The 26539-nt window shown below is 32.4% G+C and overlaps 4 protein-coding genes and 1 pseudogene across 4 annotated transcripts; 2 read left to right on the forward strand and 3 right to left on the reverse strand.

The window, feature by feature from the left end:
* Nucleotides 1-219: 219 nt before the first annotated feature.
* Nucleotides 220-4288, reverse strand: LOC106414589 (annotated as a pseudogene).
* Nucleotides 4289-4331: 43 nt separating this feature from the next.
* LOC106412448 (exocyst complex component EXO70H1-like) lies at nucleotides 4332-8686 on the reverse strand. Its single transcript, XM_013853367.3, has one exon. It carries the CDS (start codon nucleotides 7041-7043, stop codon nucleotides 5169-5171), a length of 1875 nt encoding a protein of 624 aa, XP_013708821.2. The 5' UTR covers nucleotides 7044-8686; the 3' UTR covers nucleotides 4332-5168.
* Nucleotides 8687-17139: 8453 nt separating this feature from the next.
* LOC106414706 (caffeoylshikimate esterase) lies at nucleotides 17140-19487 on the forward strand. The gene is made up of 7 exons (XM_013855311.3): nucleotides 17140-17401; nucleotides 17541-17670; nucleotides 17775-17921; nucleotides 18035-18165; nucleotides 18762-18899; nucleotides 18984-19082; nucleotides 19174-19487. Exons 1-7 carry the CDS (start codon nucleotides 17384-17386, stop codon nucleotides 19423-19425), a joined length of 915 nt encoding a protein of 304 aa, XP_013710765.1. The 5' UTR covers nucleotides 17140-17383; the 3' UTR covers nucleotides 19426-19487.
* Nucleotides 19488-20708: 1221 nt separating this feature from the next.
* On the forward strand, nucleotides 20709-21452 carry LOC125578189. The gene is made up of 2 exons (XM_048740532.1): nucleotides 20709-21170; nucleotides 21273-21452. Exons 1-2 carry the CDS (start codon nucleotides 20709-20711, stop codon nucleotides 21450-21452), a joined length of 642 nt encoding a protein of 213 aa, XP_048596489.1.
* A 551-nt stretch (nucleotides 21453-22003) lies between these two features.
* LOC106413723 lies at nucleotides 22004-23319 on the reverse strand. Its single transcript, XM_013854467.3, has 3 exons — nucleotides 23161-23319; nucleotides 22937-23042; nucleotides 22004-22482 (listed from the first exon to the last, which is right to left on the reverse strand). Exons 1-3 carry the CDS (start codon nucleotides 23194-23196, stop codon nucleotides 22337-22339), a joined length of 288 nt encoding a protein of 95 aa, XP_013709921.1. The 5' UTR covers nucleotides 23197-23319; the 3' UTR covers nucleotides 22004-22336.
* Nucleotides 23320-26539: the final 3220 nt, after the last annotated feature.

The raw sequence follows: 26539 nt of genomic DNA on the forward strand, positions 1-26539 counted from the left end.
TCTGGTAATACCACGTTAAGTTAATGTCAAATTAAGGTTAAAATTTATTTGAAAATATTAGTGTATTTTTAATAGTATTGATTTAGATGGAAAATAATAATTGGACAAGGTTTTGGAAAGGTCCGGTTTTCTGCGTCTCATGTGTAATGGGCCAAAAATATGCATGTCGACCCAATTGAAAATATTTGGATCGGTCCAGATTTCGTATAGGTTTTAGCCTTTGACATGTAATCCGGTTTTGCTCGGCATTATCTCTATTCCCTAGAAGCAAGATCAGCTGATAATACATTTTTGATACGTTTGGATTTTTTTGAATCAACTCCATGTGATTATTTAATACAGTACTATTTATGAATAGAAGCAGATTGTAAAACATGCGATGAGAACTAAAACGTTATTAAGCAGAGAAACATAAAGCCCTCACAAACCAAGAAAAATCTCCCAGAGGGTCAGTTTTCTTCAGCCAATTTATCTCCGAGGGAGAGATCGTTAGCTTCCTCTTGATCAGTCTTTGTCTTTGTTGCATCTTCTTTGACCTCGTTATTTTTCATCTGGGAATTTGAGGGACATAAACACTTTTTAAAAAACTTTTATATTTTTTTACCCACAGTTTGGGCCCTATATAAACTTTTAATAAACTTACAAATTTTTTGTCGGCCAATATTAATGTCTCAGCCCGGCGTTCAATCTTCATCAGCTGAGCTAAGCTACACTCAGCCTAGCCCCAGGAGACACACCGTTCTTTCCAATGATTGATTCAAGAATTGCCTCTGCCAAAAACTTATTCTCGATCGCTGTGTTTCCTCTTTTAGGAATGCCATCATCACTCGAAAACGCAACCTGCAAACATTTTAGTTCACACCAAAGAGATGTCATAAAGCTTTCAAAGCTATCATGTTTGTACTACGATCCAACTTTCATAAAAAAAAATTCTTCCAACTTAATATTATTGCATCGCACATTACATTGCCTCTGACATTTGCTATACTCAAAAGGTATGATTCTATTTGAAAAACAACATGAAAACGTAACGCAAGTCAACGTTATAAAAAGTTATGAATGCATCAAGTACCGTAAGAGAGCCTTTAGGGGAGATAGCGAAGAGGATGGAAGCACCAGGAGGGAACTTTTTGTGCTTGAAGATTTCCAGGAACCTCACCACAGCATGACCCCTAGAGTAGTGCCGATATGGACCAAATGCTTTTGCACAAGGGCCAAAAGGAAATTTAAAAGTTTTAGTTAGAGTTAGTTCCAAACAATAATTTTTGTTAGTTTAAGTTTTTCTTTAAAAAAATAGATTTAGTTTTTTTTTTTTACAAATTACTTTTAGTGATCTTGTTAAAACGAAGTTTTGCACTGGGAGGAGGATCACAGTGTTCACAGATGTGAGAGTCAGAGTACGCGTTTATCCCTAACGATTCCCAAATTGCCTCACAATTCTCTGTTACTTTTTCCGAATATTGCTGTTCCGTTAACGGGAGTTTCATCGTCACCTTAATGAATTTCTCAAAAGGACCTAATTAAGAGCAAAACAATCATAAAAATTGTAAGACAATGTGTTTCATACACCACAAAATATATACCATCAGAAATATAGAATTAATTGTTTATAAGAAATCAGAAATCTCCTTATCTATACTATACTAAAAGGGAGATATAAACCCCTCTTAGAGTGTCCACATCAGCATATATAATCATCCAATCAGAGAGCCCGAAGTTGCCACGTCATCTCATTTATTTTTTCGTAAAAAATAAAAAAAAAATGCAAAGGACAGGATCGAACCCGGGTTAGTATGACATAAATATAGAGCATATACCGCTAAGCCATTGAAACTTTCTTGAACACATATACAAGAATCACTAAATATGTAATCACAAACTCTTATGTACATTTACAATAATATGGATTCAACTTTCAAGATTTCGATATTTTGTTTTGTAAAAAAAATAAGAAAGTGACTAAGCTAATATATTCTTTGAAAGTGTGAGAACATTGACAAATATGAAAAAGCATAGATTTTTGTTTTCGTGACAAAGTTAAGACTTTTGTAAAAGTAAGTTTACATAAGCTTGCTTTCCCCGATTCTATATACACAAGATTCTATATACACAAATAAATATAATATAACAACATAAGCTTGCTTTCTCCGATTCATATGAAAACTTTTTAAGTTATCCACCAAAGCAAATTAATTAAATCAATCAAATTGTTAGAATACAACAAATTAATATATAATTTTATTTTAAATTAAATTATTTAAAAGTGTATTTTCATTAAAAAAAAAAGTAAAACTGATTTGATGGTAATTTTTATGACATATATATATATATATTATGTGAAAGAAATAAAAGTTTAATATGGAAAAAAATCTTAAATACAAAAAAATCCTAAAATTAACAAAAAAAACTAATAAAAATTAAACTATGATATCAATTGAAAGCTTCTTAGACAATATTAATAAAATATTTAAACGATAATTAGACAAATTTAATTTTTTTTGCCAGCCAAAAGTGTATTATTAATTAGCATCAGTTATTTCAAGATGTTTAAGAAAGGATGGACTTAAATGATATATGAACTATGAATAGTAGTACTTTGTAAAGCTGACTTAGATAACACATCTGCACATCATTTCCAATCCTTTTTGATGCTTAAATTCAATTTCTTCAAAGCAGTTATTCCACAAAGAGATCGTATGAGATATTATTTTGATATTCAGATTTGTTTCTTGAATGTTAAGAAGATTGATAACTGTAAAAATGTCTCCTTCGAATATTATATGTCTATAACCGAATCTCCAACATGAGACAACTTTGTTTAAAAAGTAAATAATTTTATTTTTCTTATATTATATAATAAATATATATTATTTACTGATAATAAAAATATAATTATTCATCTATCACAAATATCTATGCAAATATGTGAATCCAGTACTACAATCAAACAACATAATGATTTCCACAAAGAAAATTTAAAAAATATATTTATGTTATGTAGTCTTATTTTATATTCTTTAAATAATGTAATACAATATTATACATTATTTTTTTAGAATTGAGAAATACATATATATCAGTTAGACAAATTAAGCAATAATTAGACAATTTTGACTCTTTTTTTGCCAGCCAAAAGTTTATTATTAATTAGCATCAGTTATTTCAAGATGTTTAAGAAAATATGGACAAAAAATAGGATGGACATAAATGATATATGAATTATGAATAGTACTTTGTAAAACTGACTTAGATAACACATATGCACATCCATTTTCAGTCATTTTTGATGCCTAAATTCAATTTCTTCAGAGCAGTTATTCCACAAAGAGATCGTATGAGATATTGTTTTGATATTCAGATTTGTTTCTTGACTGTTAAGAAGATTGATAACTGTAAAATGTCTCATTTGAATATGATATGTCTATAATCGAGTCCCTACATTAGACAAGTTTTTTTTTTAAAAGAATATAATTTTATTTTTCTTATATTATATAATAAATATATATTATTTACTGATAATAAAAATATAGTTATTCATCTATCACAAATAACTATGCAAATATGTGAATCAAGTACAACAATCAAACAACATAATGATTTCCACAAAGAAAATTTAAAAAATATATTTATGTTATGTAGTCTTATTTTATATTCTTTAAATAATGTAATACAGTATTATACATTATATTTTTTTAGAATTGAGAAATACATATAATATCTTATCCGCGCGTAGCGCGGTTAAAAAATCTAGTATCTACAAAATGTCTAAACAAAAAAGGAGAATGCAATGTAAAATATTATCAAAAATCTATAAAAAAAAACAAAAAGTTGATTAATTTAGACGGTCAAAACAAAGTAGAAGCCCGTTTGACTTAAAACACTTTTTTAATAACGTGTCAGTCAAGTAAGTAGTGCGAGGAAGCACCTGTGACGATTTGACGGAAGAAAGGGACGGATTCCGCTAACTCCTCTGTCGTACCGCAAAAGGGAAGTCCCTCTAAGGCGTTAGGATCTAGGTAAACTCCGATGACGGTGGAGATCACAAACTCTCCTTGGATATCCAAACCTTGCACACCTGCGTACGTTAGCAATAACACATAAAAATAAAAATAAACGGAGGAAAATGTTTTAAAGTTATATATTCCGAACCTGCGCCAGCGAGGAAGAGTCGGTTGGAGGAAGCCGGTGAGATGACGGACGGTGGAAAGTTAACGGAATCAACTTGAAGATTCGTGACGGAGGGTAACGGTGTCTGAATGCCGGAAGAAAACATGATTTGATTAAACATGACTTTGGGGTTTAGGTTTGAATGTTTTGATGATGATGATGATGTTTGATGATAATAATGAAAAAAGTTTCTTGGGTTGGGTGATTATAAAGAGAGAGGTAGATAGCAAAAAAAAGTTAGGTTAGGATTACAAGTGTTACTTTAGTTAGCATGTGGCGTTACTTCTGTCCCTTAAATGTTTGAATGGAAGATCAGTATGGTGGTCAAAACTTTAGAGCTCATTTCACACGGGCCTTGTTAATGCGGTTTATTAGTAACCAATTAGTTTATGTTTTATTAGTTTTGTAAAATAAAGAGTAAAATATTCCCCTTGTTTCTAGGCATCCCCAGACAAAGCAGTGGCATCACTGTTTCTAGGTCAGATTAGATGTCTTTGTTCACGATGTTCAAGCTATTAACCTTGTCTGTTGCTTAGTTTGCTTTCTTGTTGTTGTGCTTGGTTTTACAGTTGTTACTTTGCACAACATGACAATACGATGCTCTGATTGGCGCAGACTCTTTTCATGTTGATGATAGATGCATCCGAGTGACTATTCACCATTGTTTTCTTCTTCAGCACGTTATGTTTACTGTATGGTCTGTCTGATTTCCCGGCTGGTGCATTAATCGTTGAAGAGCTGTTCTTGTCCTGATTTATGAATGTTTCTTTCAAAAAAAAAAACAGATTTCTAATGCTTTTTGTTCTGTAAGATGAAGTACCTGACTTCTTGTATGTATGTTCCCTGAAACAAATTCATTACCAGATAATAGCTTAGGTTTTAAGACACTACTCGTCTTTTTTAAGAGTAAATAATCTCAAATGTTATTTTTCCATCTACATTTTCTATTGTACATAAAGACATTAGACACAAACACAATGCAACACACAAGTCTCTCAGCCTCAAACACGCCCAAGTGACATCCATGATGAAGAAGATGAAGAAACAGAAGATGAAGCAAGTATTGGAGTTCCATGGAACAGATCAGAGATGTAATTCTCCAAATTATCTGGCTTGAACCGCACCAGCATCTCAATGTTTCTCTCTTGACCAAGCATTGGTAAGTACTTCCCGTAAAACTCTCTGTACTCCGGTACAAGCTTCTTTGCTATCGAAACCTTCAGCTCATCCCTAAGCTTCGCATCTGGCACAACTCGTGGTGATTGTTTCATGTATGCTTCCTCAAACGCCGAGTGAAACCTTCTGAAGTATATTTTGGCCTCCTCTGGTGATAGTTCTGTTGGTTCCTCGGGCAATGACATGTATACATAGGACCATGCTGATATCTCATAGTTCGCCACGTAAGCGCTGAGTTTATCGTCGTGTTTAGTGATCCAATCTTCTCCAAGGAGGTGTCTGAGGTGATCAGATGAACGTACCGTTTCAATGATGAAGTGAAGGTTGTTTGCAATGAAGAGGTAGGAGAGTGAAACATCCTTGTAATGTTCTGCTTTGGTGTCTAGCTTGCATAGCAAGACAAGGATGAGCCAAGCGAAATGGACAGAGAGGGCATGATTGTGTTCTTCCTCTTCTAACATTATGACGTAAGACTCAAGTAACCTAGTGTTTCTTGGTAAGGGATGGTCTGCAAGGATTTCAGACAAGACAGAGCTGTGTTCAGACAAGGAAGAGATGAAATTCATTGTTGTTCTTGCCAGCTTATGGATCCCTCCTCCAGGTGTAAGAGCTTTGGTTGAATCTTTATGAACCGTTGACTCAAAGTCAGTGAGAGCATTATGGATTGAAACCTTTAGCTTCTGAAGTGACATGAGCGCCTGAGACTTCACACCGGATACTGAATCATAGTGGAAGATCATCTCTATGTCTTGCCAGAGATCAGAGATGGCAGCTTGGAGATTCATTAAAGAGAAGATCCTCTCATGAGACTTCTTCTCTTTAGCTACAAACTCAGGGAACTTGAATAGGTTAGTGGCTGCTTCGTTTGCAATCTCGTAGAAGCATGACTCTCTCGTTGAGTTGGAAGCAGAGAAGACATGATCACATAGAAACTTCTCTCCACGGAAGAGAGTAGTGACGCCAATCTTTGCGGCTTTGGTCCAGTTCTTGATCATATGGTCGAGCGTGACCCAGTCTGTTCTGTGAAGCCTTGAGCCTTTGTAAGCTTCTATCCCAAGTAAGCTCAGCCCTTCATCTACTATAGATTTTCTGATCCTCTTGTAGATCTTTACACATTCTTTACCGTATCCGCAGCTGATCATACACTCTGCTATAGCTTTTAGGTCAGACATCACCACAGCTGAAGCTTTCTCAACTTTAGTGATGGATTCATTAGCTTTCTTCATCTCATCGTCATCATAATCATCTTCAAACTCGGAGTTGGTTGACGTTGAGGATTGACCGGAGACTGATTCAGGATCAAGCTTGTCTCTGTTGGAAGATAATATCTGGAAAAACTCTTTTTCAAGCCTTGTCATGGCGATTTGCATTAGGGTTTGTGCTAGGGCAAGCTTTGGAGATTGAGAGTCTTGAGAGACAAGGAAGTGCATAGCTTTGCGCAAGTCACGGACGCATTTGATGAACTCCTTGGCTTCTTTTCTGCTGTGGTTGAACAGAGAGACGATCTTGGTGAAGGAAGGCGTGTTAGGGTCCCATTTCTTGATGATGGCTTCTGCTCTCGCTATGGCTTCGTCCATGGTGGACTGAGTGAAGACCTGGTGAAGAGGAGAAGCTGGGGAGGAGGTGAATGAGTGAGGAGATGAAGGAAGAGACTTGGGGGATGAGGAAGAGAAGAAAGAAAACTTTGACCTTTTCTCCATTGAAGATGAGAGATCTGTGTTCTGTTCTTCTTGAATGTTTGATGGTGTTAATTTGGCTTATACTCTTTCTATTTTATGAGGAAGATATGTTTTTTTAATAGTTATGTAGAGAGAAAAATTGGTCTTGAGCTGAGGATTTGCTTACCTGTGAATTTAGACTTAGACCAAAGAGAACAATTGACTTGGATGAATAAGTAAGCCTTAATTTTAGATTAGATCATTACAGGTCAGGTAAAAAATAAATAAAATGTTTTTGCTTAACACGTCTAGGACTAAAAGTATTTGACCATTTCATCTTGTCAGATTTTTTTTTTTTTTCGTCAATATTTCATTAAAATAGAAAGGGCCCAGCCCAAAAATATTACAAGATAATAGGCCCTCGGCCCAGTTACCACAACTTGCCAAACTCTAGAGAAACCGGCCCACAGGCCCAGAAACTCAAACCCCGACACAGCCCTAACCCAGGAACCCTTGTCGGCTTAACCTAATCACGCCTCCTCTCATCCCGGCGGTTACCGTCGAACGGCTCTCAACCGTCGCGCTTGTCACGGAGAGCATCAGCGGACTAACCGCAAGCTCATCCCAAACATCAACTAGCCTACTGGGCATATGAAGCCCGAGTCTCAAGAACACTGCTTTCCTTCTCATGTCGTCGTCTCCATCGATGGAGAGCTTCATCGGCTACCGATAGCTCATCCCTTCAAATCCGAACAACCATCCTAACGACAAGAACCACACCGCAAATTTCACCCAATACAAACAAAAAAAGACCAAGAAAAAAAAACCCCAAAAGAGAACGGGGACCTAAACCGACAGCGTAGAGCTATGTGAGCCCCTACCCTCCGGAGCCAAAACCGGCGAAAACGGAGCAAAGAAAGCCTCCCCTTCCCGGGAACTAGAACCCGCGGCGGCGAAGCTAAGGAAGCCTCCACCTCCCGGAGAACAAAACGGCGTCGATGGATCTGTGATAGCCTCCATCTCCCAGAATCACCACTGACACATGCAAGCCTCTCTTCTCACGCCGTGAGCCTCCACGCGACCGCGTCTTCCCTCCACGCAAGGAAACCACCGTTGAGGATGGTTCCAATCCAGAGCTCCGACAAAGCGATCGGTGAGACGCGACGAAGAAGAGGCGAAAAGAAACCTCTTTGAAAAAGAATAAGGTTTCCGGCGACGGCACGGACGCTCACGCGCCGGCCGTGCGCCGGAAAAAAATCTCAGATCTCCTTTCTCTCTCCTGCTCTCTCTCCCCTATCACTCCAAACTATTCTGCTTATTATAACTGATTTCATCTTGTCAGATTATAACTAATAAATTGTAATTAATATTTAAAATTGTTTAATTGACTTTTTATTGCATCACTCGTTGTCTTGATAAGTAAAGTATAACCCTTGATCGATTTTGTTTTGGGTGAAAAATGGAGGTGTTCTAGTAAATTACATAAAGGTTTGAAAATGTCCAGCTTCTAGCTTTAGATATTTAGGGTTTGTCTAATAAAGAATGTTCTTATAGCATACTCTTCTTTTATAACGCGTGTCTGCATTTCATTTTTCTTTCTATCAGTCTGAATTTTTTAATCTGCATTTCAGTTAATAACTTACCTTTTTCGTTAACAAATTAAAAGCCCTTTCTCTTATCGCTATTTTGGGCTGTATATTAAACGGTATTTCTCTTAAACTCAAACTAAAAATAGAGTAGCAAATAGTGTCAAAGTCGATTAAAATATCAAGTTATTGGTAGCTCAGAGATTCAAATTTGGCTTATTATAGCTAGCTTAACTTTCATTTTCAAGCTGACATGTTATATGTACACACATATAATGTTACGATTATAAAGCTGCTTTTCATCAAATGATATGGAGTTGTTAGACGTCAGTTTTATTAGAAATATCTTATCACTAATAACATTAATAATCTTGGTAATCAAACGACCTTTAAAATGTTGAAAACTGTAGTTTCGTAAACATTGCCTCTGAATTGAATTTGTACATTCCTGTCAAAAAATCTTGGTAATCAAACGACCTTTAAAATGTTAACTGTAGCTTTCGTAAAAAAATTGCCTCTGTTAGATATTGTTGTGACACGAACCTATAAATAGTCATTTAACTACATTTTTGAAATTTGATTAATTATTTATTTACTCTGTACGTTGTAAGAATTAAGGCTTCTGTGATTCGAGTATTTAACAGATCATCTCTAGGACTTGCGTATTTAGGTTAGAGTATTCAAGAAAAATCAACGAGTTATCATCGTATATATGAAACTATTAACCTTTCGTTTGACCAAAAGAAGATCACTTAAAGAAACGTAATAATTATGTATACCAACTTGACCAGTTCATGTAATTTAATCGTATAATATATAATGAAAAGACATTAGCATGTTTTTTTTTTTTTGCTAAATTGTAAATATCATTATCTAAAATGAGCAGTTTGTCTGTTACAATGAAAAGACTTTTACATACATCTTTCTTGACAAAAATTAAATAAAAAACAAGAAAGACATTAGCATGTTATGTATATTGATGGAGTTTGTAAGAAAAGGTCAAACATACGCACTCGACAAAATGTGAAACAAAGATATACCCGACTCGCTGGCATTTTCCAGCCATAAGTTTCCTTAAAGAACAAAATCGAGATTCGCTAGCCAAAGTCAACTAGATTTGTACATTCCAACCAATTTGGTTTTCAACGATGTGTATATGAGTTGGCGAAATTATTACAAGAGCATTATAACCTATTCTACGTTCGCTCACGACTTATAAACGATGGATAGTCTTACTTTACGCATCCGGTCAGATCTGTTCGACTACGAATCAAAAGCAATTTGGTTACTAGTCAAGTTGTCCTTTTCTTTGTAAGTGGAACATATTCAACCAACAAAGCGCTAACTATAAACTATACCATCATCTGATTACAAAATCAAACTGTAAATCCGACAATAATTTTCTTGTTATGAAAAAAAAACATGTGACGTATTTAACCATGACGTCTTCGATCTCTTTGTCAAGTCCAGAAAACAGAAAACCTAAATTGTGTTCGTAGAAATGGGCTAAATTGAATTGAAGGGTTTGAGTTATTATGAATTCCACTTAATTAGTGAGCCTATTACTTAAATGGGCCATGTGTTTTCTAGATGGCGCTTATGTTATAGTGGGATTTAGCATCTTGATTCACTACTAGTAAGAAGATAACAGTGTTAATACTGATCTGTCAATACCTCCAATGCTTAAGTATTTCCATTACTATTGTTATATACCATAAACGCTAAATATATTAAAATTTCAAAAAACCTGAAAACGGAAAAACGTTATTTTCTTTTAGCAAAAAAATTGTTTGTTTAAATGTAATCCTAACGACAACAAAAATGAAATCCTAACAATAACCTAACTAGAACTAGGTAGTAACTCGCATTGTGCACGGAGTGAAATAGTTTACTAGATTATTTATGGGAAATTTGCTAATACTAACCCACAATTTGATTTTAACCCCAGACTTATATCCAAACATGAATCAAATGCAAAACTAACCTAAAAGACTTGTGAAATTACAGTTCATTCTTTTGTGACCAAACAAAAAAACAAAAGCTATTTTTACGAATGTAGTCCTAGTAAGTCGTCTGAGATGTTGGAAGTCGTCTGGACAACTTTAAAGTAAGTCTTCTGATGTAGCTGATCTTAAAAATAATTTATAAAATTTAAAAAAAATATTTTGATAAGCGAAAAATTAAAATCATGTAATTATAAACAGTTTTAAGTGATATAAATTAAATATAACAACATTGAATTGAGTGTAGATAGTGAATCATGTTATTTTTTGGTCTAGGGTTTGGCAACATATGTTGTAGTATTGTATGTATTCTTAGGGTTAGATTTTGGAGAGCTTGAATATTTTTTTGAAAAATTAAATTTTTACCTATACGTGTTTATTTTTGTGTATAGTAAACATTTTTGAAGTTTAATTTGATTTTATGAAGTGTTTAGTTAGTTAATTAAGTTTAGGGTCTAGACGACTTACATTTCAGTCGTCTGGTGAAGAAATTAAAACAGACGACTTACATGTAAGTCGTCCAAATATTTCCGCCTAAAATTTTTAAAAAAATTATTTTTCAGCTTAAATAATTTAAACCAGACGAAAAGTCTTCTATTTTAGTTTCCCGCTAAAAGTATTTTAATTTTCTGCTAAAAATATTAAACTCTTCTGGACGTAAGTCGTCTAGGAAGTCGTCTGAATCAAAAATATTTAACCTAATTGGGTTTTTTGTCTTCCTATATAAAGAAAAATTTACACATTTTCTCTTCTCCTCTCAAATGGCTGCAACAAAAATGTAATGTTCATCATTCTAAAACTCTTCAACCTCTCTCTAATCTCTTTGACTTGAAAACACCAAACTTTATATGAGTTTTTCAGTTTTGTCTCATGTATTTCTTACTAATCTATTTTTTTTGCAGGTTTTTAATCAGATGGTACTCATCTTCCACTAATTTAAAGGTAGATCTATTAATTTTAGATATGTATTTTTGTGTGTTCTATAAAGGTAGATTTATCTAATCTCTCACTCATTTTCTCTGTTTTTAAGTCATTTGAACGTTTTTGGATATGCAGGTTTTTCAGATCTGGATTTGATATGTAGGTTTTTCAGATCTGGAAGACTTCTGAGACGACTTACATGTTAATCGTCTAAACTATAATGCACTATCTGGACTTCACGGAAGTCTTCAGACGAAGTCTCCCTTTCATAATAGATCTGAGCATTTTGGTAAGTTTTTATGTCTGATTTTTCTTCATTTGGTAACTTCTTGTTGTATAAAGTTCTAACTTTTTTTCCAAACTAAAACTCTCCAAACCCACTCTAATCTCTTTGACTTGAAAACACCAAACTTTATATGAATTTTTCAGTTTTGTCTCATGTCTTTCTTACTAATCTATCTTTTTTTACAGGTTTTTAATTAAATGGTACTCATCTTCCACTCATTTAAAGGTAGATCTATTAATTTTAGATATGTATTTTTGTGTATTCTATAAAGGTAGATTTATCTAATCTTCCACTCATTTTTTCTTTTTTTAAGCCATTTGAACGTTTTTGGATATGCAGGTTTTTCAGATCTGGATTTGATATGCAGGTTTTTCAGATCTGAAAGACTTCTGGGACGACTTACCTGCTAATCGTCTAAAATATAATGCACTAGACGACTTTCAGGAAGTCTTCCAGACTACTTCCACTTCAGTCGTTTGGACTTCCTGAAAGTCGTCTAGACTTCCTGAAAGTTGTCTGGACTTCCTGGAAGTCGTCTGGAAGTCGTCTGAACTTCCTAAAAGTCGTCTGGACTTCCTGAAAGTCTTCTGGACTTCCTGAAAGTCTTCTGGACTTCCTGAAAGTCTTCTGACAAAGTCTTCTTCCATATCAAGTGGAGTCCAAGCTTGTCTTTGTAGAGGAATGATCTATAATAGTTTTGTTTGTGGTCTGTTTTGCGAATTGCAAGTCTACTTTTTTAGTTGTGAATTTTTGAAAAATCAGTAATAATGTTTTCCAAGATGTAATACATGTGCTAACAATGTGTTTACACATTTACAAATCAATGAAACAATAGACTTCAGTAGCCTTTTTCTTATCTTTGGTTCTCTAATATGCAATAATAAACTCCAATGGCCTTTAATTTTCTCATCTTAATAAACAAGAATGTTGGTAGCTTCATATTGATACAACATTTTAAGAAGCATTTTAACCCTTCTTCCAACTCATAACAATAATCATCATTAGTGTCTAAAACAATAATACTTAAGAAATGGAAACAAACAATAGTAACTAGTCAAAGCATATCATATTTTTATAAGTTTGCGTTGAAAAACTTAGTCAAATTTAGTAAAACTAGGGGAGAGAACATATTTTGTAAAAATGAGTTTTACATATCTTGAAGTTACTTACCACTCTTAAAAATACAAGTTATTCAAAAACTAACGTAGAAAACTTAAAAACTAGCAGAGAAGACTTCCACGGAAGTCTTCTCGGATCAGTTAGAAACTTTAATTAACGTGAATGTTGGTAACATCATTAATATCACCAATTAAGTTACAAATTTCATTCAGTAGCACAAATATTCATTAATAAACATGAATTAACAAGAAAATGTTAATAAGTCTTTATAGTTATAGAGAAAATGCAAGTTTATTAAACATTGACGCATACGACATCCACGGAAGTCATCTAGTAGACTTCCAGAGAAGTCGTCCATTTAGGTCGACGCGGACGACTTCAATCTAAGTACTCCAGATGACTAAAATATAAGTCGTCTGGTCAACGCAGATGTTATTTTTGCAATTGACTTTGAAATCTGTTATTTTAGACGACTGAAAAATAAGTCGTCTACTTTTGTTTGGTTAAAAAAAAACTCCAAAAAAGCTAGACGACTTACATTTCAGTCGTCATAGGTTAGTTTTGCATTTGACTGGATTATTTCAGAAGTTTAACTTTTCTGGACGACTTACATTTCAGACGTCTCGTGAAAATTAAAATATCAATATTTTTTTTTAAAACTAGACGACTTACAATTAAGTTGTCATTGGTTAGTTTTGCAATTGAAAAAAAAAATTAATATTTAATTATATATAGACGACTTACAATTCAGTCGTCCGTCAGACGACTTACAATTCAGTCGTCCGTCAGACGTCCATGATTTACGAGGTTTGACCAGAATAAAATCATGGAAGACTTACATGTAAGTCGTCGAGCGGATGACTGAATTGTAAGTCGTCTTGGTATAATTAAATATTGAAGTTTTTTTTTTAATTACAAAACTAACATATAACAACTTATTTGTAAGTCGTATAGTGTTAATAACTACATCAAGACACTTTGAACTCGTTTTAGGAGGTACAGAAATAGAGCGTGACAGAGATGAAGGATGTGGGACTGTGAACTCAACAATTGGATTTGGTGTAGACGACGGCGAACCGTAACGAATCTCTGAAACTTTTTCCACCAAGTCCATGGCAGAGGGAGAAGAGATGAAGAGGTAAAAGGAGAATACAGGTCGCCAAGAAGGCCTACCAGCGACGACTCACTACGGGAGAGACGTCGAATTTCAAAGCTCAGAGGTGCGCGTGGTGCGCGTCAGAGTTGATTCTTTTTCCTTAATCAATTTATATAGTACGTGTTGTTTCCATCAATTTAAATATTTGCACGATTGCGGACCTGAATGGTTCAAACGCAGCAGTTGCGATTACGGGTACAAAAATTTATGGAAGTGGATAGTTGCGATTTCAAACGTTATTAGTGTTTCGTATGATTGGCACAACGTTTAAAATTTGTTACGTTTGCGGGTTATTTTTGACTGGTTTATCCAGAGATGCAAAAATGCAGAAAATTTAATTTCAAAAATGATAATTTTAAAACCCAATATAAAATATGAAATTATATTTATAAATAAAATTATAATAAATATAAAAATATATTTATAAATTATATTATTATAATAAATATAAAAAAAATATATTTATAAATCATATTATTATAATAAATATAAAAACTATATTTATAAAATCATAGTATTAAACTTTTATATATATATATATATATTAGTATTTTAAAAAATATATTTTATTTTTATATTTACATAATATTTACAAAACAAAAAAACAAAAATTACCCTTTAGCAACCGCCCGTAAACGCTATTTGGAACCAGCTTTTGATTTTGAGAGGTTTGGAGCGGCGTAAAGCGATTTGTAGCATTTTGTGTGATTGTTCTAAAACGCTGACAACCACTACCAACCGCAAAGCTGCGTTTGCATGTGATTACGAGAAAACCAGTCAGAAACCAGTTAGTTATTTTCTGTTGACAAAAAATAGTTATATTTTATATATTTGTTGAATTCAACCGGAGGTCATCTCGAATAGGTAAAGACTTAGGGTCTTCATCAAATTTTCTAATCACACTAATATAATATTAATATTATATAAAAATATTGAAAATCATAATATTATAATAAATATAAAAAAATTATTTAGAAATTTGTAGTTTTAAATTTTTAAAAACTATAGAAAATATTTTTATTTTAAAGTTTTATAATATTAATAAAAATATAATAGATATATTTTAGTATTTTTGTAATTCCAATTTAATTTTTTTATTGAATATTTTTATTTTTCTATTTATATTGTTTTTTAAAAAAATTATCCTCCCGCAAACGCAAACGTTAGCTGGAACCAGCTTTTGATTTTATGAGGTTTAGAGCGGTTTAAAATAATTTAAAATGGTTTGAATGATTGTTGCAAAACGCTAACAACCGCTAGGTTTGCGGAAGAAATCAGTTATACTCACGTTAGTTAATTAAGATGGGAAGAAAATCTATTCTATTAAAACAGCAGTGTGACCTATTGATAAATGTTATGTCCAACCATTTATTTTTTTTATTTAAAGAACTTATATATATTAATTTTTTTTGCTCAACTGAATCGAAAGACAATTGGATAACCGTAACTACTTTTACTAATCTAAATACTCCATTTCGTGACATTCAATTTAGTGTAATCCCACAATACACGGGATCCACTTCTTTCCACTACACATTGTTTGACATTTTCAGATATTAATAATTTTTTTTTTCATTTTGTTTATACCAAATGCAAAGCATTGGGTAAATAACAGTTACAGTAAATTGCATATTGGGTCTATAACAAACACATTAATTATTTGATTGAGGAAGTAGTACGGGTATATAATCTATTAAACCCTCCATCACAATAATTTATAAACTTCTATAAGAATTAGATTTTTTTGAAAATATCTTAATTTTCTATGACAACAATATTTTAAATTTCAATATCTTATATTTGAGTTATTATATATATTTTCAAGACGTCTATAACAAACACATTAATTTAAAATATTAATAATTTATAAAAAAATATTTTTGACTAATACAAAACAATTTAAAAACTTGGTTTTAATTTTAGTTTGTTATAAATAAATTAAAACAAATATGAGACACACCAAAAAAATGAATTATTCTATTTTGACTGTTATACAATTATTTTTATATAAAATATAAATTGATTATAAGATATTGAAAACATAAATAAAATTTTTATATGAATATACGTTATTTCATAAAATAAAAATTTTACAAATCAACTCAGTATATATTAAAATGAAATTTTAAAAGTTAACTAATATTAAATTAATTAGTGGTGGAATGGGTTATTAATAACATTTAATTTTTAGAGAAATTGGCAAAAATATCAATTTTCATGTTTAAAAAAAAACATTTATTAAAAAGTTTGAATTTGAAAAAGTATAATTCGAAATTATATATATATATATATTTATATATTTAAATAATTATCTATAAGAGTCTTTCGCTACCTAATGAAGAAGATATTTTTGAAAATGTCCTTTTAAAGGTGGTAAAAATGAATAATAGTACCATGAAAATGGTAAACATGAATATTTTCCTAATTTTTATGACCAAAGGTTTTATAGGTTATTTCAGTAAACATGCAAACTATTTATCAAGTATGAAAATGAGCAGACATGACATATTAACACATTTCTATTAAAAAAACTAAACCAATACAAGAGTGTTAAAAAATAAATTAAAAATTTACTATTTTAAACCATTAAAACAAAACGAAAACTAAAATAAGACAAGTATCTATATACAAATTAAGCGCAAAACATGTAAAAATTTAAAAATAATTATGTAGAAAAATGATTATGTACTTCACTTAACACCAATATGATTACAAAAGAACAAAAATATAAAAATTACATATTTCAAAAAAAAATATTTATAGATCTTTTTTAGTTCGTGGGCTTTTTTGAAAAAAAATACATTATTGGTTGGGTTTTCGAAGTTACTATATATCAATACTATTAAAATAAGAACATGACCTATTGATATATATGTGGTCCAACTATTTTAATACAATTATTAAAATTTATTATTAATCATTTAAGATAAATATTATACAAAGAAAAATGTATATATGACTAAAAATGACCGACTGACTTATAAAAAACAAATTTTAACAAAAATGTAAAATGAAAAATATACCCGCCCTTTAAAGGGCGGGTCAAAATCTAGTTTAGTTTTAAAAAATTAGTTAGCTGAATCCAAAGGATCTGCTGACGTCATCCACAATTAGTCTCCAAAATCTAGAATGCACAGTTAAATGGCTTTTCCTAATTAGCCTCAATCTAAATTTTCCCTCATTATCTCATCATCGCTGTCTTCTTATCCCCTTTTCTTGTTCTGGTAACAAATCTCTAAAACTGTGACTCTCGTCTTCTTTAAATTGAAATAATCCAGTTTAGCTTCTTACCAAAGAAAAAAAACAACACAATGGTTAAGTACGGAGAGGTTTGTCTTGTATCTCTCTCTCGTCAATTATGAATTAGCTCTTTTATGTGTTCTTTACGTGTAGAATCAAGTTTAATTATGCATTATACAATGCCTTTAGTAACTGATATTTGCATTTATGTTTTGTTATTGTTGTTAGGATTATGTGTTGAATTCACGAGGGATGAAGCTCTTCACGTGTTCATGGAGACCAGAAGAACAGCAAGAACCAAAGGCAATGATCTTTTTATGCCACGGCTACGGAATGGAATCAAGCATCACCATGAACAGTTCTGTCCCATTAAATTATGATTAATCATTTCATCATCAATATTCCTATCCCAATCCATTACAAATTTATATGTTAAATAAAGCTATATATGATGTTAACCAGGCACGGCAATAAGGTTGGTGAACGCAGGGTTTGTGGTCTACGGAATAGACTATGAAGGTCACGGTAAATCTGGGGGATTAAATGGTTACATAAAAAACTTTGATCATCTTGTTGATGACGTCTCTTCTCATTTCTCTTCAATTTGTGGTAATCTATTCATATTATATTTTCTCTCTTAGACAATTCCTCTATTGATTTTCTTTAAATTAAATAGAACAGTATTAATTATTTTATATGTTTTGGGAATGGTGAATGTGAAGATAAGGAAGAGAATAAAGGAAAGATGAGATTTCTGATGGGAGAATCCATGGGAGGAGCGGTCGTATTACTATTAGCAAGAAAGAAGCCTGAGTTTTGGGACGGTGCCGTTCTAGTTGCTCCCATGTGTAAGGTATTTGTTTACCACGTATCCTCCATATATTTTGTTAGTTATTATAGTTTGTCCTTTAAGGATTATGGTAGAGTTTTTCATACTCTCTCCGTTTCTTAATAAATACCATTTTAATATTTTTTACATCAATTGAAAAAATGATTGAAATGTATAAATTATTATTAGTTATACCTATTTGACCAATGATAATTAAAATAACTAAAATTATTTAAAAAACCAATGTAATTTACAATTAATTTTCAGCTAAAATTAAATATAATTTACATTGAAATTTTACACTGACATTTTTTGTATAACAAGAAGAAAAAGTTAGAATGACACTTATTATAAAACAAAGAGAGTATAATATTACGCATATTTTGTAGAATTAAGATAAGATTCTTACATATCATCATCTTAGCAAGAAAAATGAATATGAATCACTTACTTCGGGGTTTCTACAAGAGGATCAACATCTTAAGATTTAACAGAAGACCTAAACAGTTATAAGACAAATATACAACTTATAAGCACGTCTAAAGATGCAAATACCGATATGTACAACTTATGGTGTGTATACAAATAAAGTTATGGCTTTATTCTTTTTGTGTGTATAGCTAGCAGAGGAGATAAAGCCACATCCTATGGTGATCAAGTTTCTCACAAAGCTAACTCGGGTTATTCCAACTTGGAAGATAGTTCCTAGCAACGATATAATTGACGTCGCATTTAAAGAATCCCACATCAGAAAACAGGTAACATTTTGATTATCATCATTTTTGTAATACAACTTACGACGTTTTCTGTATTGTATAATTTTTTTTTGGGTTATTTTTAAGGTTAGGGAAAATGAGTATTGCTACAAGGGCCGGCCTCGCTTGAAAACTGCTCATCAACTCTTAACAACTAGCTTGGATCTTGAGAAGAATCTACATCAGGTTCTTTCACATTTTTTTCTCTTTAACTTATATCGATCTCCATGATAATAATCCAGCAAAATTTATAACTTTAAAATCTAAATTTAAACAGGTAGCGATGCCATTTATTGTCCTTCACGGAGAAGATGATAAAGTTACGGACAAAGACGTAAGCAAGCTACTATACGAGGTGTCATCCAGTTCCGACAAAACTTTCAAGTTATACCCGAATATGTGGCATGGGCTTTTGTACGGTGAGTCTCCTCAGAATTTGGAGATTGTGTTTGGTGATATCATTGGATGGTTAAACGAGAGAGCTTCGGTTACTAACCAAAGGATGGAGACTGAGTTAAAGCATGTATAAATGATGGTTTTTTCATGCATAAATAATTCTTGTGAGAACACAAGAATTATTACTATATTGAAACTCATGTAAAACACAGTATCATACAATACAAGCCATGGTGTTTGCCATAATTCTCATATAAATAAAGTCTGTTTAACTTGAAACCCATTTTGGATTTGGAAAATCAAAGGTTTTGAAAGATTAATTGCACCAGTTGAGATTAACTAAATATATGCAATTGAATGCCTTAAAAATAGAGTGAAACCCTATAAGATTCATAACAAAAATGTCAGAATTTTGCAATTCACGTTTAATAGTGAACTTTTTATTTATTTTTTTAATTCTTATAATGCTCAACCCAAAATATTATGTTTATTTTGTGTGATTTTGAAGCATTATAAATAACTGTTCAAAAATTAGTTTATACTATTTGGATATTTAAGTTCTCAAATATAGTCATAAATTTTGTTTGCTTCTCTATTAACCAAGATGATCCGCCCAATCTACTATGCGTGATCCAATACTAAATCGTAATATGATGTTTGAATTTAACATGAAGAAAATCTTAAATGAAAACTTCTCAATGAGAAAAGGTAAAATTTATGGAACATCACCATACTATTCCGTATTCCATGGAGATTATTAAATTAAATTTTAATAAATTTAGGAATTAAAATAAAACTGTGTTATTAGAGTTGTTATTTAATGGTTTAGACTTAAAACAAAATTCATAGTATTTTTTATTACTATAGAAATTTCAGGTCTTAAAATTATAATCGCTAAGAAATATGAAATCAATCATTGAAAATGTTGATTTAAAATATAATATTTCGTACTGAAATGGTCTGAATTCGGGTAAAAAATAAATTTGTGTACATTATTATTATGCCATAGATCGTATGCTGTATTTTAATTCTATTAGCCAATTTGAAACCGTTGGCGAACTGCGAGTTTAATCTGCAAATATAAGCCTAATGGCTAATGGGTTATAAACATATAAGGAATGGGGCCAGTAATGAATCTCAGCCGTTGGGTTACTCTCCTGGTCGAGCGAGAGCTACAAGCTATCGCCGTAATAGTTAGTTTTAGTCAGTTGCTTCATCGTCATAATTTGCTACAATCCATGTTGATGCATAACATAAATACACAAAAGGCTTGTTAAAACACTGTTAAATACATAATCGCGGGGTAGCTTCAGTAAATTACATTGGTTTTTTAAATACCACCTCTTTCTGGTTTGAGAAATGGTCATCAATTGGCCAACTGATTGAGCTAACAGGAGTAAGAATGTAAGAGGGTGTATGGATCTTGGTATTCCTATAAACTCTACGGTGGAGAAAGCTATTCAGATGTATCGAGCGAGAAGGCATCGTGTTCACCCTCTTAGGCAGGTTGATCGCGAGATTATGGCTCTCAAAAATAAAGGTCTCAACCAGCTAGATGATATATGCCTTTGGAAGAGGGAGAATGGGGAGTTTAAAACATATTTCAGAACATCTCATACTTGGAATCTTGTAAGAAGCTCATCTCCAAAGGTGTCTTGGGTAAAAGGAGTGTGGTTCACTGAAGCTACCCCGCGATTTTCTTTCTTAGTTTGGCTTGCTATTCATGATAGACTAGCAACAGGAGATAGGATTCTTAGGTGGAATCCACAAGCCGTTTCTACATGCTGGTTGTGTAACACGGAAGTTGAGACTCGTGATCACCTATTTTTTGAGTACTCTTTTTCCAAGGAAGTCTGGATTGGAACCATTAAACAATTGGTAGGGTGTGGAGAAGTGTATAAATGGGATAGAGTGCTTCGGATTGTTGAGAAGGATCTACATAAGTGGAGTTCGACTGTGTTACTGTGTTATTGCTTTCAGGACGTGGCTTATGCGTTATGGCATGAGAGGGATGTGAGAAGAGTGGGAGAGGCATCGCAGCCAGCTACCTGTCTGATCGCAAGGCTTGATAAGCTCATTAGAAACAGAATATCTTCATTGAGAAGGAGGGTAGGAGGTAAATATGAGAAGATGATGGAAGATTGGTTTAACAGAGGCTAGTATAGCTTGAGAGATATAGAAGCATATTTTCTTTCGGTTTGCACTTCATCTATTTAAATATGGTAGCAGATAAAACTCTGTACAGAGGTTTTTTTTTATTTGAATAAATTTAAAAATTTTTCAAAAAAAAAAAAACACTTTTGAGATTATCTTCCGACTTAAATGTCGAATGCTTAGATATCAAGATATTTTCTAAAGAAGCTAACATAAAATTCTCCAATGTCTTTTACAAGTCCACATAGTCATGAGACCCCATGGACCTATCTTGTTAAGGAAATTTTAAGAATTATTTTCTTGATACTGTAATAATAAAATTTAATGTTATATAATTAATCAGCCGTTTAAACCCAAATTCGTTTGATTTTCTCAGTGGATCCATTTTTAACCAATTTGGTTAAGATCAAAACGTTGTAAATGGTTTTGGTTTTCTAAGTGACTAGACAGTCGACTTGACTTAGAACAGAGCAAGGTAAGTTTTGCAAGCATGTCTAAAAGATTATGGTAGTTAATATTTAATTTTCAAGAATGCTAGTGATTTAAAGGTGACCAAAACCATAAATAAACAATTTATTTGGATATATACACATGATACATTCATATAACTAAAACACCACACGACCGATCAATGTAATGAGCGTCCGTTTCTATCATCATTATTTATATACAAAAGCAATGTGGACCACGTACGTATAACGTACCAAAAAGAGCGTCATCACTCCTCTTTTGCCTTTCTTGTTGGACCGATATGCGAATAATAAGAAGAAAAGTGATATACATATACATAAACATGCATGCGTCAGGGAGAAATCGTTTTCATGAGATTCACATATATAAACTATAATATATATAAGGTTCTTAATTAAGATATATATCGAACATCGCGATCAGTCGTCGGATTCTTTAGGTGAATCCGAGATTATCTTCTGGATCATCTGGTTTGTCTCTTCCTCCGACATTTGCTCTTGTTTGCTTTGCCTCTCCTCATACGCCTTGAAGAATTCCTTGTTCTCTTTCTCCAGCTCCTTCCAAACTGTAAAAGGAATTTTTTCTTTCTTTTTTTTTATGATGGGAAACAGATTTATTATTAAACTATTGCACAAAACCAATTCGAATATAAATAGGTTACAAACTTACAAGTACAAACTAGTTTTTTATTTTGTATATATATAAATTTTAGCTTTTATGTTAAAGACAGTCTATCGCTAATCGTTAGATTATGCACGACCACTTATAGTATGCATACAAAACATCCGAAGATCAATTTGACACGGAAAAACATATATTGCAATTCTACATAATGGAATAGTTAATATGTGGATATGTTTATAATTTATACATACATATATATATATATATACACATACATAGACATATAATCCCGTTAAGGAGTTCATGCGTATATGTAAATGTGTCATCTGTGTCTATAGAGTATAATTAAGAAATGGAGAGAGAAATAAATACGAGAGAGAGAGAGAGAAGAAAACCAGTAGAGGTGATGACAGGAGTGATGTTTGCATGCTTAGACAGAGCTTCCACACACTCTTCTTTGCTCATGTGGAAGATCAAACATTTTTCAATCATGTGCTGCACCTATACATATATAAACACATAAGGTACTGAGGAATAAATAAAAGAGAAAAAAAATCACTCATCGCATGAACGAAGAAGAGTATATATATGTAATTCTTGAATCATATAAACATATTACCATGTGAATGTAAGAAGCAGAAGAAGAACCAGCCATTAGTAATAGAAACCCTAGAATCAACACTAAAACTCAAAATATGGCCTTCTCCAAAAGCCACTTGTGGAGATAAAGACACTCATATATAGAAAAGAAGATCAGGCAGGAAAAAAAAAGAAGAAGAAGAAGACAAAAGAGTGAATAGTTGAAAGATGATATGCATGCATGGGCCAGACGCCCCACGTGGGAGATTGATCATAATTGGCTGGGAAAGGATTAGAAGAGATTTGTAAAATCACTCTTTCTCTCTTCTCCCTTCGTTTTTTTTTTCATTTACATCACAGGCTTTATCCACGTGATCCATGGCCCTCTCTCTATACTACTTTTTGCAACAACAAAAAATCTATAGTTTTTCATTGTTCATGCTTAAATTTATATTTTCTCTAACTGCATGATTTCACTGAAGAAGAAATTAAGAAAACATGCAATTTGAAAGTAATGGTAAATAAATAAATGACTTGAGCAATAGTAGTTAATCGTGTTCTAAACGATAGTACAAAATATAACTTAAGTCTTGACACTTTATGTTATCAACATAAAAGGTCTTAACACTTTTCTTAACGAAGGCTTTCATCAAGAAAGAAAATAGTGTTGTAAGATTATAATGCATAGCTACAGTGAGTACTATACCATTGTGCGTTCGACTTCCATTTGATAGCTGGTAGCTAATAAGAGGAGGAATCAAACTCGATGAACCGGGCAAATATGGTCTTATATATTGACTGTTTACACACATATATATAGTGTTATCACATCTAACATCAACCAAATATCGTTTTGAACAAATGTAATCTGAGTTAAAAAAAAAACTAATGTAATCTCATTTTTTGCTCTATATAGAACATTTTCTTATATACCTCTATTAGATGCAGCAAATTTTATTAGTATCATATAACATCAACCATATATCGTTTTAAACTAATGTAATCTCATTTTCTGCTCTATACCTCTCAGTTTTGTAGACGTCTTAACAATATGTCCAGTTTCTAGTTTCAACATGTTTCATGGATTAGTTTGTAAGATCTACTACTATCATTACTATTCATAATCTAACCATCTATATAATTGACTTTTTTTTTTTTGTCACTGGGTTATAGTCAAAAATATCAATTGGGTTAGTCCTATAGACCACCATGACATGTACTGTACGTTACAGATGATGAAAAGCAATTTTTTTCCTTTTTTTACGAGAAAAAAAAAAGAAAAAAGCAAAGTGATCATCAATAGTTTTTTTGGTTTGGGTAAGGGGACGCGGGAGATTTAAGTTTTTGATTCGAGACCAATGGGCTGTTGACATGTCACCCATAACAATCTACATTGAGATCAAATAATCGCAAATGGCAGAACAAGCTGAGTGACATGGCGAAAATGGACATAACAAAGAGAATCTAACAAAGGTTACGTAAAAAAGTCACAGACAAACACATCGAAGCGGTGTTTTTGTCGAAATCTAAGGTTTCAGAAGAATCCATCAAATTCAGTCATTTAATTTAACTATACATATATTCCTCATCATGTGGACCTCTCAATTTGAGTCCTGAAACAGCAACTATTCTCTCGAATCAAATTCAAAACCCTATTCATCACTTTCTCTCTCATTCCCTCTCGTTAACAAGATTACAAACAAGACGCCTATTCTCTCTCATCCACTTATTCATTTTACCTAGATACTTCCTTATCCGGCTTTTGATATCATTTTCACTGAATCCGTATGAATGAACTAAAAAATTCACTAATAAATAGCTAAATATTTTGTTAGGGTAGGCTTGAACCCTGTAAAAAACTGAATATAACCCCATATAAAACCCATAGGACACCTGAAACCGGATAAGTAAACCCGATAGGATTATCTGTAAACCAAGACCCGCCCGAACTAGAGCCATGAATTTTGAAAATTTAAAATACAAGTTTTGAGTTTTAAATTTCAAAATTTAATAGGGTTTACCCTATGAGTTTTTACCCATTACTAACATCCCTAATTACAAGTCTTCAACATACACATACACAAACAAAAAAAGCGAGAGAAACAAATTTAAAAGGTTTGCTTAAATCATCAGCTGAAAATAAAAACTAGCTTCACAAGATTTTCTTTTGAACTAAGACTGAATCCAGTATACAGTGCGAGTTTTGCTTCTGAAGAGCACTCCTAATACATTATGAATTCCATATGAAGTTCTATGTATAATATTTCTATTAAGAAATGAATGCAAATCATATAACCACTTTAACTTCTTTTGGTGGTTATGTTTGACATCTAGTGGTTGTAGATGCTGAATCTCATGAATTACTCTCTTTTGTTTTCTCTATAAACTCTTCGACGCGAAAAGTAAAATTTGGTTAAAACGTTTTTTTTCGCTATACCCACTTTGTATCTTTATCGTTCGACTATTCTCGAGAATGCAAATTTGGTAGAGTTTCTGATTAAAAACTATTTAATTAAGTCGTACAAAAAAATGAAATATCACTGCAGACGAGACAGCATAAATAGACGATAGTTGCATAAAGAGACAAAGGTGGTGGTGCAGTAGAGTCATATTTTTGCCTTAACTCAATTTTCAAACCAAAAGCTCTTAAAAAGCAAACCCGAATTTGTCGCAAAGACAAGTGGAGATTCTATTGACCACACTCACCCACTTGATTTTCCTTCCTTCTAAGCCAATTGCAGTTTCAATTTTTTGTTTATTGTTTTGTTTAAAGTGTACGATGTGATTGAATTTCACTATCCAATTAGAGCATGCCGTGTCAGCAAAACGGAATAAGTCTGTTGTATTTTTTCCTTTGAGCCAAAACAAGTGAAAGACGTATGATAGCATAGGGAGAGACTCAATTATTCAAAGGTGTCTCGTTTTAAATATCTAATCTAACACTCCTGAGCTATCGGTTGTACCAATTATAGGTCGCGAGTAAAAAGAAAGAAAGTTTAGTTTAGTTTAGTTTCTATCAACCGTTTGAAAGATATTTTTGGTTCAAAATAGCAAATACTAAATAATAGGGCTTGGCAAAAAATCCGGATCCGAAAAACCGAACCGAACCCGATCCGAAAAAGTAGTACAAAACCCGAACCGCAATTAATTAAATATCCGAACGGGTTCAAAATTTTGGTATCTAAAGAACCGAAACCGAACCCGACCCGAACCGAAGTATCTCGGGTACCCGAATGTAACCGAAATAGATTTATATATCTAAATATATTACTTATTTTTAAATTTAATATATATTACAAACATCCAAAATATATAAGATATTTTTAAATTGTCTAAAATACTTGAAAATATACATAAATAGTCAAAAGTAAATGTCTAAAATAACTAAAATATATTCAAAACACCAAAATGCTTGAAAT

The sequence above is a fragment of the Brassica napus genome, chromosome A9, assembly GCF_020379485.1.
Source record: "Brassica napus cultivar Da-Ae chromosome A9, Da-Ae, whole genome shotgun sequence".
NCBI lineage: Eukaryota > Viridiplantae > Streptophyta > Magnoliopsida > Brassicales > Brassicaceae > Brassica > Brassica napus.